Raw genomic sequence first — 13817 nt, forward strand, 5'->3', positions numbered from 1 at the left:
GACAATCTTGAAAATTAAACTATAATTAACCATGTCAACTAAAAGGAAAATCAATCGCCAATTATTTGTTTCAGGACTGAGTAAGATGCAGTATTGGAATATTCTGAATATTATGCATAAGCAAAGGAAATTCAAACTTTAAATATTTACTTCCGGATTAGTAATTTCAGGGTGGATTACGTTTTTTTTGGTAAGCACAAAACTGCAAAAGGTCGTGTCGAAATTCGATTTTTGACGTAATAATTCCTCGGATTTAGCCCTGAACTAGCTGAGGAAAATGACAAAACTGATTAATAAGTTTCAATTTTATAACTTTTTTAACGGCTACATATACCATTGAAGTCCGGCAAAAGGGTAAAATAAACAGAAAAATCTGAACTAAAAATAAAAGTAGTTTATTTTCAAATTTTATTCAAAAAATATGAGAACTTACCCTGAAAAGACGGAATATTTTTATCCATTCTATTGAGCTACCATCTAATAAATCTTCACTCTTGTTTCAAGGCTTGCTCCGCCTCTTATCTTCACTATCTCTCTCACAATGTTAATTCCACTATTGGGATCTGGCCCATTGTGGCATGAAGGAATTGATCACGTGGTGGAAGGTTGCCGAAAGAACTGGTGGGCTAACATGTTGTTCATTAACAACTTTTTGACAACGAAAAACGTGGTAAGTAAAGAAGGCATTATATTTCTACGATATATTTTAAGAGAGTAGATTTTACTTTATGATTTAATTTACAGAACAGACCTTCTGTTGTAATTCTCTTTTGGTTTAAAACATTCGAAATTTGCACCTTAATGTTTGTTCAATACAATTAAATAGGAACTTAAGACTCAGGGATTAGATGGTCGAACTGTTAATCTGCGGATCCTTTATTCACGCCCCGTTAGCAACAATAACAAAAAATATTATTATAATATATGCGCTTCATAGTTTGGGACCGTGGGTAAATTATAAAGATGACGGCAAAAAATCCCACTATTCAGTCACAGAAAAGTTGACTAGCTGACTTTCCTCAGTTTTATTAGTTCAAAATTAAGGCCCGACATGGCCAGGTGGTTAAGGCACTCGATTCATAATCCGAGGATCGAGGATTCAAATCCCCGTCGCACCAAACATGCTGCCCTTTCAGCCGTAGAGGCGTTATAATGTGACGATCAATCCCACTATTCGTTGGTAAAAGAGTAGTCCAAGAGTTGGCGGTAGGTGGTGATGACTAGCTGCCTTCCCTCTATTCTTACCCTGCTAAATTAGGGAAGGCTAGCGAAGATAGCTCTCGTGTAGTTTTGCACGAAATTCAAAACAAACTAAAATGAAAGGACGGACTAGCCTTGTGCAAATAATAATAAAAACCTTGTCAAAGGAAATGCCATCATCAAGTATGTGTAAGACGAGACTACTGAATATTTCGAGGCTATTTAACAGTTTTATCGAGCAGCAAGCATGAACAAGAGGTTATGAGTAACTCGAAACAGTTAAAATAGAAGTTAACACACACTGTGAAATTTGGATTTGTTCACGATTCTTAACTACTATTGCACCACATCGTATTATATTAGACAGAATGATCGAACATTTTATTTTTTTTCCAGTGCTTGAACTACACCTGGTATCTTCCAAACGACTTTCAGTTCCACATCCTGTCCTTATTAATTCTTGTACCACTGATGAGGTGAGTGTACGTACTGACAAAACCAACATTTCGATCATATTGTGTTTTGTGTTTTCTTATAACAAAGTCACATTAGGCTATCAGCTGAGTCCACCAAGGGGACTCGAACTCCTGATTTTAGCGTTGTCAATCCGTAGACTTTAATCATACAAAGTACTTTAAAATACTAACTTTACTGAAAACGTAATTATGAATAAGTGTCAACATAGGCATACTCAGTTCTGAGAGAAATTAAAACAAGTTATAATACGTTTCATTCAAAACTTATCATTAGTTGTTTGTACAACGATATATACATTTAGTTTTTAAGTTCCTAATTTGTGGTTTTAAATAAATCTGAGAAGACTTCGAAATAAAATATGTTAGTAACATAATTTATAATTAACAATATCATTATCAACAGAGTCCATATATTTCCCAAACACATTTTTATAAATTATTAATAAACCAAATTTCTTGTATGACTGTCATTTTATTAGTTATAGAGTCTCTAATAGTAAATAAATCACGCAAAAATAAATCCTGTACATTTACCACCAATGTAGCAAACACTCCCACTAATTACTGCTGGTTTCCAACGTATTTTACAGGGAGAATGTGTAATTTCGCTCAAATTTTTCTTCTCCGTTATTTACACTGAAATAAAGTCAAAAATATGAAATTACTCTTCACAGATCTACTGTTCGTGGGTTGCTCATCACTGCAACTCTAGTTCTATCTTCCATGGTGATTACAGGAGCCATAACCGAATTCTACGACTATCCTGCCACCAGGCTGTACGGACTTCCAACAACCGAGTGAGTAAAAAATAAGTTGGTATAAGGTGATGTTGTTGCAATGTTTAAATTAATGTTAAGTGAAAATTCTCTCAGATGTTTACATTTATAACTGTGTTTGTTTGTTTGTTTTGAATTTCGCGCAAAACTACACAAGGGCTATCTACGCTAGCCATCTCTAATTTAGCAGTGTAACATTAGAGGGAAGGCAGCTAGTCATCACTACCCACTGCCAACTCTTTTACCAACAAATAACGGGACTGACCATCACATTATAATGCCCCCACGGCTGAAAAGGCGAGCATGGTTGGTGTGACGGGGATTCGAACCCGCGCCCCTCTGATTACGAGTCGGGTACCTTAACCATCTGGCTATGTCAGGTTTAGTATTAAGTGAATAAATACCGTGAATCTTTAAACACAATAACCTGATGTTTTATGATTCATGTGGGGGACTTTAAAGTGCCAGTAAAGCCAGGACAGGAAAGTGAGAAGTCTTATATTTTGCATATTAACCACTAAACTAAAAGAAACTGTCCACGTTCCTTGACATTATTAATAAAATCAAACATTTAAAAATTAACGCAATATCAGCATCTATGCTTATGTGAAAACAGCGGTTTTACTCATTAATAAATTTTATTTTCCCTCTTTTAGCGAGGTATGGGAGTTCTGTACAAGAATTTACTTTAAACCCTACACTCATCTCGGTGCCTACTGTGTTGGAGCAATGGTCGGGTGTCTTCTCGCCAAGAAACAGCAAATTGCTTTATCTCCGGTAAGGATACGTAGCGTAAAAAGTTTTGTAATAGTGTAGAACTTTTGTCTAATAGTTTTATTGTACATAGGAAACAATAACATTGCTGATGTTGGAATTTGGGTAGAAGTCTGTTAGGAAAATTAAATACACATGCTAAGCCTATATGTAATATACAACTACTGCTAGCATGATGTTACACAAAGTAAAAATTGTGAAACCGGGCAAGTAGTATAGATAATTATAGCATTTGACTTTTGCATATGAAATTAAAACATGACCTAAGTTTGAGTAAAGGTTCCTATCTCTCGTCTTGTAGTTACAGCTGACTTTTGTTCATTTCTTGTATCTTACTAACCAGATGAGATAATTAGGTAATATAAACATTTGGAAGCAAAGAAACAAATTTAATTCGGTATTTTTCAGAGCTTTCGGACATAGAAACATTGTGTATGTGTGTGTGTACTTAAGAAAGGCCAAAGATGAAAGTAATTTCATGGAAAAGATCTTTAAAAAAGTGGATAATTAGGCCTAGTCCGAGTACGATGAAATCAAGGAAGAACCGTCAACACTGACGAAATTAATTGGAATCACCTCACCTGAACATCAACTGTTTACCTTAATTTATCTGTAGCCCCAAATTAACTCCGAAATCTTTATCTTCTTATAGTGAATCATTATTTTGATATAACAAGCAACTCGAAGTGAGCAATCGTAAACATTAAAATACATGGGGTTTCCAAGTGTTTACTGTTCCCCTTCTATTAGGTATGGAAGCTGTAATCCCCCTCTAGTTCCGATACACGTGTTTGTAATGAAATTTCCTGAATGAAACCGTAATATACAGCAATAAAGATATACAGGTTAGCAAATAAAGAACTAAGTATTTGTATTTTCCTTAATAAAGTTTCAACAAGTGTTGGGTTGGATACTTTCGATGGCAGGATTGATGCTGGTATTATACGGAACGTATGACTGGAACAGAGGGCAGGAAACTAGCCGTGCAGCTGTTGTTTTCTACGCTGCCACTCATCGGACTGTCTGGGCTGTAGCGATAGCTTGGCTAACTGTAACTTGTGTCTATGGTTACGGAGGTAAACAAATTGAGGTTTATTGATACCATATTAATGTATAGGTATTATTAAAAGTCTGTATATGACATTTTTTAACGAGTAAATTGTTCAAATATTTTATTTTAAGTCTTTTTCATTTTACACTGAGTAAAAAAAATATAAATGCTAGAAAATTACAAATTGCACCTTATGACTTGAGAATTAAATTAATATAGAATATTCGTGACAGTTTTAGGCCAGTTATTAATTTTTTTGTTACGTCTTGTATTATTTAAGAATTTTTCAGGTGCAGGGAATAGTGACACTGTATAAAACAAGCATTTGACTTTTATGTGTTTCGCGTGTGTTCTACTCTTTCTTTAATATTTAAACACAATTAAGTGTGTTCTACTCTTTCTTTAATGTTTAAACACAATTAAGTGTGTTCTACTCTTTCTTTAATGTTTAAACACAATTAAGTGTGTTCTACTCTTTCTTTAATATTACCTTGGTAAACACTATTAAGTGTGTTCTACTCTTTCTTTAATATTACCTTGGTAAACACTATTGAGTAAAATGTTTAATATTCCCTTCCTCGTTTTTTATGATAATTATTTTCCATTGTTAGCTTAGATATAGATTTAGGACTCACCTAAATTTCATAAGCTGGTTGAATCTCAGGAAGTATTGTTAATAGCAAGGTTTACATACCACTTGATGACTCAATGCATTTTCACTATTGTAAGAACAGATTAAATTAGCTGTATTCATTACTGAGTTAATTTTTAATTATGACCCATATAGATAGCTTGCTTTGATTGGGGAATTTTTATAATGATTTTTATTCCTCCTAGGATTACTGAACACATTTCTGTCCTTGAAAATCTTTGTTGTATTAGATAGAGTAACGTACGCAGCCTATCTAATCCACCCTTTGTTCCAACAAGTTTACCACAGTCGACTTCGTGTCCATCTCTCAGGAGATCAGTATGTAGGGGTAAGTATGTGTGTGTGTGATTTCTTATAGCAAAGCCACATCGGGCTATCTGCTGAGTCCACAGAGGGGAATCGAACCCCTGATTTTAACGTTGTAAATCCGTAGACGTACCTGTTCTACCAGCGGTGGAATATGTTTAAATAATTATGAAAAACAAAACTACAGAGTACAAAACAACGAAAACAAGTACCTTACCAAGAAAAACAAAAATGTTTACAAAGTGACGATGACATTATAAAACATACAAACATTCTTTATTCGTTTTAGCTAAATAATAGTATTAAATGCATAGTAAAATTAACCCTTTGTATATGTAAACCGTTTCGTAACTTGAATAAGCGATATTATTATTGATTACCAATAATGAGTAAGTAAAATATGACATTTTTTGTTATAACATAGAAACATTCTATTTTTATGTTAATATCAGAACACAAAAAAGCTATAACTGTACCAAAGATTTGTTAGTTCATTTTAATAGTTTTACCAACTATTATAATTGTGATATTCACAAAGCACGTTCTCTTACTTCTAGATATATGGCTACCTCGGTAATTTGATGGTGGTCTATCCATCAGCGTTTTTGTTTACCCTCTTCTTTGAGTCTCCATTTTTGTCACTCGAGAAATTACTGTTGACAAGGTTCACAGAGAGAAAAGGGATTCAACGCTTTACTTAGCGAGCGGATATAACAAAGGAAGAGTAGGGCTAACAACAGACTCAAAGATCAAACCTTCAACGAGCCATGTGGAAAAAAATGTTTTTGTTCCCCGATGACTTTCTGTATTTTTCTGTTTCGTTTAAAAGACGTAAATTGACTTTAAGAATATTTTGAAGTATTATGTAGCTGGTAACTCCTCAAATTATTAGCTTGTTTTTGAACATTTTCTATCGGCGGGATCTGCATAAAGCAATATACTAATTTATTTCGTCTTTTACCTATCACACCACTTAGAACTGGCAAAATATGGGTGAAATCAGTGATCAAGTAGGCCTAACTAGAACCATTGTGGTAATTATATTTATTTCCATTTCATGTATGACTAACCCGATGTTATAACCAGCAAAGGTGGAACTAGAAGCAAGCAAGCTAGAGTATAAATAATTTAGAAAAATGTACTGAAGACTAAGACGTAACTCCACTTATGATTACTTCTAGAGCTAAACTGACCGGCTGCATCATCACTTTTCATTAAGTGAATAGAAAATGTTATTTTAAAAAATATCTAACTTCCTTGTCACAATGGCAAACTCTTGTTGTCCGTGTAACTTACACCACCTAGTTTTTAAATTAATCGACCAACTTTTTGACTTTAAGTTTCCATGGTCTGCAAAATTCAATTAAATAAATTATATTTTGAACATGTACTTCACTTTATCAAAATAAAAGTCTGAACTTGAGTCTCGATTTTTAATTGCAATTTTTGTACACAGAATAAAATTCTTCAAGACAGAGATAACTAATAAAATAGTAGCACGTAAGCGAAAGTTTTTGTACATCAATTCTATTCCATAATTTAACTGTACATTACTTGCTATATGGCTTGTTTACCTTAGAAGTGTGGCAGACACTGTAAAATATACAAGTAACAACAGGGAAGCGAATTATAAGAAAAAAGTTAGAAATAATTTTTTTTTGGTAGTTAGTCGTGTAATATATTTTTCTATGGTGTTTAGTTGTATTTATCATAATTTGTGTAATAAGTCATCTGTGGTAAATTACGAAATCGATCAATGTTTCACAATATTTCTCAATAATATGTTCGCTCTTATTCATACAATAAGAAATTATATATTGTTACCAGGAGCTTTACTCTGTATCCGCGTTCTATATTTGGGTAGGTAAAAAGTATTATGTGAATTTATGAAAAAACGTATTTAACTTTAGGCTTAATTTTTTTTAGAAATAAACTACGAACCTGTTTAAATCAGGCCATCCTTATAACGACGTTTTTTGTTTGTTTTCCCTTCACTTACATTGGTAAACAGGCTCTTATTTTTACCCATTCTAGAGCATCCAATATAGAGTTGTCCATGTGAAAAACATGATGTCAATTATACCCCACTATCTTCAGAGACTGGCCCTGTGCTTTGTTGATTGACATGTCAAAAATTAATTTGACTTGGAATTGCACGTGTTTGAACTTGAAGGGGAGATAAGTTTGGAATTAATTGGATATACGAGATAAAAATAATAATATCTTCCCATTTGTCGTTTCCAGTAATAATCGTAGATTCAATTACATGTGGTAACAATGTCATCACTACCAGTTTTGTACCAGTTGCACAACCAAGGTGTTTCCAGGTTTCGTATTAGCATGATTGAAGCGACTTTTTCATGTGATAATATAGATTCGTTGATTTGACTTTAATCTCATTGTAATGAATAAGTGTTATAATGTAAGCCTTACTCATTCGTAGTCTGTTTTACAGTAGACAGCATAATTTTATTTTATAGGCTAGGCCTACTCTTTGCTTTTTTTACACACGACGTTTTAATAATGCATACATTTCTTCTTTCTTAAATATGTTATGTATTAGTAGATCTAAAATTAATGATCTCCAAATGTAACTAAACAAGCCTATCTATTTTACTGCAATATCCTAAATTAAATGTCAACTCAAACTTACGAAAAAATGTCATGTGCGAGTTGAATCACAACCAGGTAAAACAAATAACTCGGTGTTTTCATTATCGCCATATAAAGAAATATTAAATGACTCTAAACTGTAAATAATTATTCACGTAATGTATATGTTAACGATAAAATTGCTGGTTCAGTTAACACTGGAAGACGATAGGCGCGTATATCAACCAAAATATCGTCGTTTTGCACACCACGTGAGGGATGCGTGTTCTTTACAGTGAATACAGTGGACAAACAAACAAGCAAGCAAATAGAGATTAAGAGTACATTTTAGCTCGCCATTAGTTTATGTGTGTGTGTGAATAATATTAATTTAATATTCGGTATTTATAAAGGGCAAAATGTTTAATGATTATATTTCAGACTTCTGTAACCTGTGAGTGACCGCATCTTCTGCTGATGAGCCTTGAATAAGTAAAACTTATGCCCTTCTTTTGTTTTTCTAGAACTACAATACAGATGTATGGGTAATATGTAACTGTTTAAGAAGCTTTGACGTAATATCTCAATCTATACATATAGTGAGGAAAAGTGTGTTATATATATATATATTAACACTCACACACACAAAATATTGGAGATGTTTATGGAGAAAGTGGATAACATGCTAACATCATGAAATTTATCCCTATCTATTTTATTAAAATAATCCGCATAACGGTATAATCACGTTTTTATAGTTTATGACTAGCTGTCATCTAACCAATTAGACATTGCCACATCAACATAATGTTTACAAAAGTATATCCATTTATATTACTTCCGACACTAGTATGCTAGTGCTAAACTTGGTTTCTTGGATAGAAATGTCATAACCAAACCAAGAAATGGAAATTGACATTGAGCTTCAAAAACTTAATGAAGAAAGCTGGATAAAAGCCCTGTTTATAAATGAATCGAAATTCAAATTTCCCTAGGTGGCGTAAAGAACACAATACGTTGATCAACTTAAAACATCTACAATAAAACATGCTGAGGAACAAATACAAGAGTAGGTTATATCGCAACTAATGGTTTTGGAGATCTACTTATTATTGATGGTACTTGGCTGTTGACAGGTACAATAATATTATTACCCATCATAACATTCCCTTAGGAACGAGATCTGTTGGGCAGAAATTCATCTACCTGTCATAAAGGGATCCCTAATATGTAGCATATACAGTGATATGATATCTGGAATAAAAAAGAAACCGGTTAAACTTTCGTTCATAGACCTGGTACAGATATTATTAAGACTTTTGTGAAAATTGAGATGGTTAACTCAAAAACAAACAATTTGGATTAGTTTTTGGAAATAATATTGGTCATTTGACATATTGTTTTCACAACTACACATTGACAAACATAGGAAATAATGTACTTTCTTTAATTCAAATACAAAATATTAGCTCATTGTACAACTTACACACTTTTCTTTTGAATTTCGTGTAATAATGTACGAATAATAAAATGACCATTTGATTTCAGTTGGTCCAATCACTAATTTCCAATGTCTAAGTAATTTATTTTTCCTGGTAATAGCAAGCAATACAAAAATAAATTATACCATTTTTTAAACTTATTTTCAAAAACATATTTTTGTAAATAATAATTTTCAAATAAACGCAAAGATGTGAGGTTTACTGAGTTTCAATATTGCATGTTTACAGCATACAAAACCTTTTCCTTCACCCTTGACGAATATACGTAGGAATAAAAATTCAAGTATCTAACACAAATATACTTCTAAACAGAATGTGAAACCCAAGTGAAATAAATCATACCTACTACAGTCCTGACTTCTAGTTCGAAGAACAACAAATTCAAATGATGAATGAATTATCAAAATACCTTTCTGTCCAAATTTTCTAAGAAAGAATAAAAGTTCTAGAAGCACATTACAGAGTGATTAATAAACTCCGAAAAGAGATAGAAAGAAAAAGGATTTCTTTCTAACTTTTTTTTTTAAGATTTAATCCATCTTCGGTATAGATTTTGGAAGAAAAAAGGCCCGTGAGAAAGAGGGTATATTTGTTTATTTTTGTCTTTTTTTCAGATCAACCCTCCTCTGGTTTATTAAAATATTTGGAAAAAGCCTCGATTAAAAGACTTTCTGTGTATTGAATTCGATTGCAAGCAACTCTTTCTTTTCTTTCTTATTTGATTTATCAAGTTTAACCGTTTCTAGACACTGTCAAGGCGTAGTAGGTCAACAGTTGGATCAAGGAAAAACGATTGTGAGAGATGGCTTCCATTACGGATGCGAGTGCGAAAGTCTTCCCATTCTGTAAATCTTTTTGGTGTACTCGACAACCTGATGTAATCAACACTGGAGGTGTTGTTATATTTTGTGGTATCAGAAAAAGTACGTAGACCATCATCACTCAATTTTAGAGCTCTTAAATGACCAAAGATTTTACGACACGGAATTTGTCGATATTCGAGATGGAAACCTTGATCACTGGAGAAATCATCACTCTCGAATTTTAACTGGACTTCTGGAAGTGAGCTGTCCCTGAAGTTCACTTCACCTAATAATGAGTAGGATGGAATGATAAACAATTAAAAGTTTGTCCTAATTCTGTACATATGAGCTACAAAGTGCAAAAATTTTATTTTGGCATTATCTTAATAAATATTTACATCTTGGATAAACACCGTTTTTATTTCTGAATACAACAAAATAAACTGAAAATTTAAATAGACATTGTGAAATTGAATCGAAATTTTGTAAGCATAAATTAGGTGTCTGACTTGAGTTTGTTTGTGGTATAATTTGTTCATAGAGTTATAGATAATTTTAAAATGTTACGCGATATGATTGTATCTGTAAATAAACTACACAAAATCTGGGTAAAATTGAGATTAGTAGTTCAAATCCGTCACACCCAAACGAAGACTAAAATTTGTCAAAAGCTAAATTAAAAATAAAACAAATTGACATTGAATCAACTATTTTATCATAACTTACGTATTTGCTTTTTCAGTTGTGCGCCACAGAAACGCCTATTTTCTATTTTAAAGAAGTCCTTTTGACAACCAGGTGAAAACTCCACTTGAAACTCATGGAAATAAATCTCCACCCCACAGAAACCTTCAACTGGTTCAATTCGGTAAGAACAACGAACGCCATTCTTGTAAGGTTCAGGAAAACCAGGACTCGTAAAATGGCCTCTTTCTTTTCGCTGGCAATAGCTGCAGAGTGCCGGTGGGGGTGTAGCTAGGTAAAACAGTTCAATGAAAACAAAATATTTTACTTTGCTCCAATTTGTTAATCTTTTTTCGTGAAGATAATTTTCAAGTATACGAGTTTAGCATAATACAAACACGTGTAATAACTATTTTATTTATATATATTCATTCCAGATATTTTCACCTTCAGAGCCGCTATAACACTGGGCCAAATTCCCCGTTTCTAGTAAATGGAACCACATAAATTCCGATAGTTTTAAGATATTTATAACTTGAATCGAGTGTTTTCAATCTAACATAATGATTAATGACTCACTACAAAAAGGTAAATAACTTAAACCTAATGTAGTTAGAGATAAAAAAAAGGAAATGTAAAAATATGGTAAAGACATTAAGATAAAGAACACGAAAGTAATGTAAGTTTGTCATTAAACTACTTATTTTTACATTAATCTCCGTAGATAAAGAACATGAAGGTAATGTAAGTTTGTCATTAAACTACTTATTTTTACATTAATCTCCGTAGATAAAGAACATGAAGGTAATGTAAGTTTGTCATTAAACTACTTATTTTTACATTAAACTACTTATTTTTACATTAATCTCCGTAGATAAAGAACATGAAGGTAATGTAAGTTTGTTATTAAACTACTTATTTTTACATTAATCTCCGTAGATAAAGAACATGAAGGTAATGTAAGTTTGTTATTAAACTACCTATTTTTACATTAATCTCCGTAGATAAAGAACATGAAGGTAATGTAAGTTTGTTATTAAACTACTTATTTTTACATTAATCTCCGTAGATAAAGAACATGAAGGTAATGTAAGTTTGTTATTAAACTACCTATTTTTACATTAATCTCCGTAGATAAAGAACATGAAGGTAATGTAAGTTTGTTATTAAACTACTTATTTTACATTAATCTCCGTAGATAAAGAACATGAAGGTAATGTAAGTTTGTTATTAAACTACCTATTTTTACATTAATCTCCGTAGATAAAGAACATGAAGGTAATGTAAGTTTGTTATTAAACTACCTATTTTACATTAATCTCCGTAGATAAAGAACATGAAGGTAATGTAAGTTTGTTATTAAACTACCAATTTTACATTAATCTCCGTAGATAAAGAACATGAAGGTAATGTAAGTTTGTTATTAAACTACCTATTTTTTACATTAATCTCCGTAGATAAAGAACATGAAGGTAATGTAAGTTTGTTATTAAACTACCTATTTTACATTAATCTCCGTGGATAAAGAACATGAAGGTAATGTAAGTTTGTTATTAAACTACTTATTTTTACATTAATCTCCGTAGATAAAGAACATGAAGGTAATGTAAGTTTGTTATTAAACTACCTATTTTTACATTAATCTCCGTAGATAAAGAACATGAAGGTAATGTAAGTTTGTTATTAAACTACTTATTTTTTACATTAATCTCCGTAGATAAAGAACATGAAGGTAATGTAAGTTTGTTATTAAACTACCTATTTTACATTAATCTCCGTAGATAAAGAACATGAAGGTAATGTAAGTTTGTTATTAAACTACTTATTTTACATTAATCTCCGTAGATAAAGAACATGAAGGTAATGTAAGTTTGTTATTAAACTACCTATTTTTACATTAATCTCCGTAGATAAAGAACATGAAGGTAATGTAAGTTTGTTATTAAACTACCTATTTTTACATTAATCTCCGTAGATAAAGAACATGAAGGTAATGTAAGTTTGTTATTAAACTACCTATTTTACATTAATCTCCGTAGATAAAGAACATGAAGGTAATGTAAGTTTGTTATTAAACTACCAATTTTACATTAATCTCCGTAGATAAAGAACATGAAGGTAATGTAAGTTTGTTATTAAACTACCTATTTTTACATTAATCTCCGTAGATAAAGAACATGAAGGTAATGTAAGTTTGTTATTAAACTACTTATTTTTACATTAATCTCCGTAGATAAAGAACATGAAGGTAATGTAAGTTTGTTATTAAACTACCTATTTTTTACATTAATCTCCGTAGATAAAGAACATGAAGGTAATGTAAGTTTGTTATTAAACTACTTATTTTTTACATTAATCTCCGTAGATAAAGAACATGAAGGTAATGTAAGTTTGTCATTAAACTACTTATTTTACATTAATCTCCGTAGATAAAGAACATGAAGGTAATGTAAGTTTGTTATTAAACTACTTATTTTTACATTAATCTCCGTAGATAAAGAACATGAAGGTAATGTAAGTTTGTTATTAAACTACCTATTTTACATTAATCTCCGTGGATAAAGAACATGAAGGTAATGTAAGTTTGTTATTAAACTACTTATTTTACATTAATCTCCGTAGATAAAGAACATGAAGGTAATGTAAGTTTGTTATTAAACTACCTATTTTTACATTAATCTCCGTAGATAAAGAACATGAAGGTAATGTAAGTTTGTTATTAAACTACTTATTTTTACATTAATCTCCGTAGATAAAGAACATGAAGGTAATGTAAGTTTGTTATTAAACTACCTATTTTTACATTAATCTCCGTAGATAAAGAACATGAAGGTAATGTAAGTTTGTTATTAAACTACTTATTTTTACATTAATCTCCGTAGATAAAGAACATGAAGGTAATGTAAGTTTGTTATTAAACTACCTATTTTTACATTAATCTCCGTAGATAAAGAACATGAAGGTAATGTAAGTTTGTTATTAAACTACCTATTTTACATTA

The 13817-nt window shown here is 31.6% G+C and overlaps 2 protein-coding genes across 3 annotated transcripts in view; one reads left to right on the forward strand and one right to left on the reverse strand.

Annotated features, from left to right (window-relative positions):
* The first annotated feature begins 517 nt into the window (after positions 1-517).
* Positions 518-6658, forward strand: LOC143227881 (O-acyltransferase like protein-like). 2 transcript variants are annotated; one of them, XM_076459233.1, is made up of 7 exons: positions 518-670; positions 1597-1676; positions 2351-2473; positions 3109-3229; positions 4116-4302; positions 5115-5257; positions 5793-6658. In XM_076459233.1, exons 1-7 carry the CDS (start codon positions 542-544, stop codon positions 5934-5936), a joined length of 927 nt encoding a protein of 308 aa, XP_076315348.1. In that variant the 5' UTR covers positions 518-541; the 3' UTR covers positions 5937-6658. The 2 variants fall into 2 exon arrangements, with proteins under 2 accessions (XP_076315348.1, XP_076315349.1); XM_076459234.1 differs by having other exon boundaries at positions 5160-5257.
* A 2597-nt stretch (positions 6659-9255) lies between these two features.
* Positions 9256-13817, reverse strand: part of LOC143227882 (cubilin-like) — a 42584-nt gene continuing 38022 nt past the window's right edge. The window contains exons 12-13 of the mRNA XM_076459235.1: positions 10859-11107; positions 9256-10418 (exon numbers count right to left, since the gene is read on the reverse strand). Coding sequence (XP_076315350.1) covers positions 10072-10418; positions 10859-11107 — 596 coding nt within the window. The 3' untranslated portion in view covers positions 9256-10071. The remainder of the gene's footprint in view (positions 10419-10858; positions 11108-13817) is intronic.

The sequence above is a fragment of the Tachypleus tridentatus genome, chromosome 10, assembly GCF_004210375.1.
Source record: "Tachypleus tridentatus isolate NWPU-2018 chromosome 10, ASM421037v1, whole genome shotgun sequence".
Taxonomy (NCBI): domain Eukaryota; kingdom Metazoa; phylum Arthropoda; class Merostomata; order Xiphosura; family Limulidae; genus Tachypleus; species Tachypleus tridentatus.

Excerpts from the sequence above, each read along its gene's own strand:
- LOC143227881 (XM_076459233.1), top strand. The coding sequence starts at position 542 with ATGTTAATTCCACTATTGGGATCTGGCCCATTGTGGCATGAAGGAATT. Across the intron at positions 2,474-3,108 it reads TACGGACTTCCAACAACCGA|CGAGGTATGGGAGTTCTGTA; the intron begins GTGAGTAAAAAA and ends TCCCTCTTTTAG. Across the intron at positions 4,303-5,114 it reads TTGTGTCTATGGTTACGGAG|GATTACTGAACACATTTCTG; the intron begins GTAAACAAATTG and ends TATTCCTCCTAG.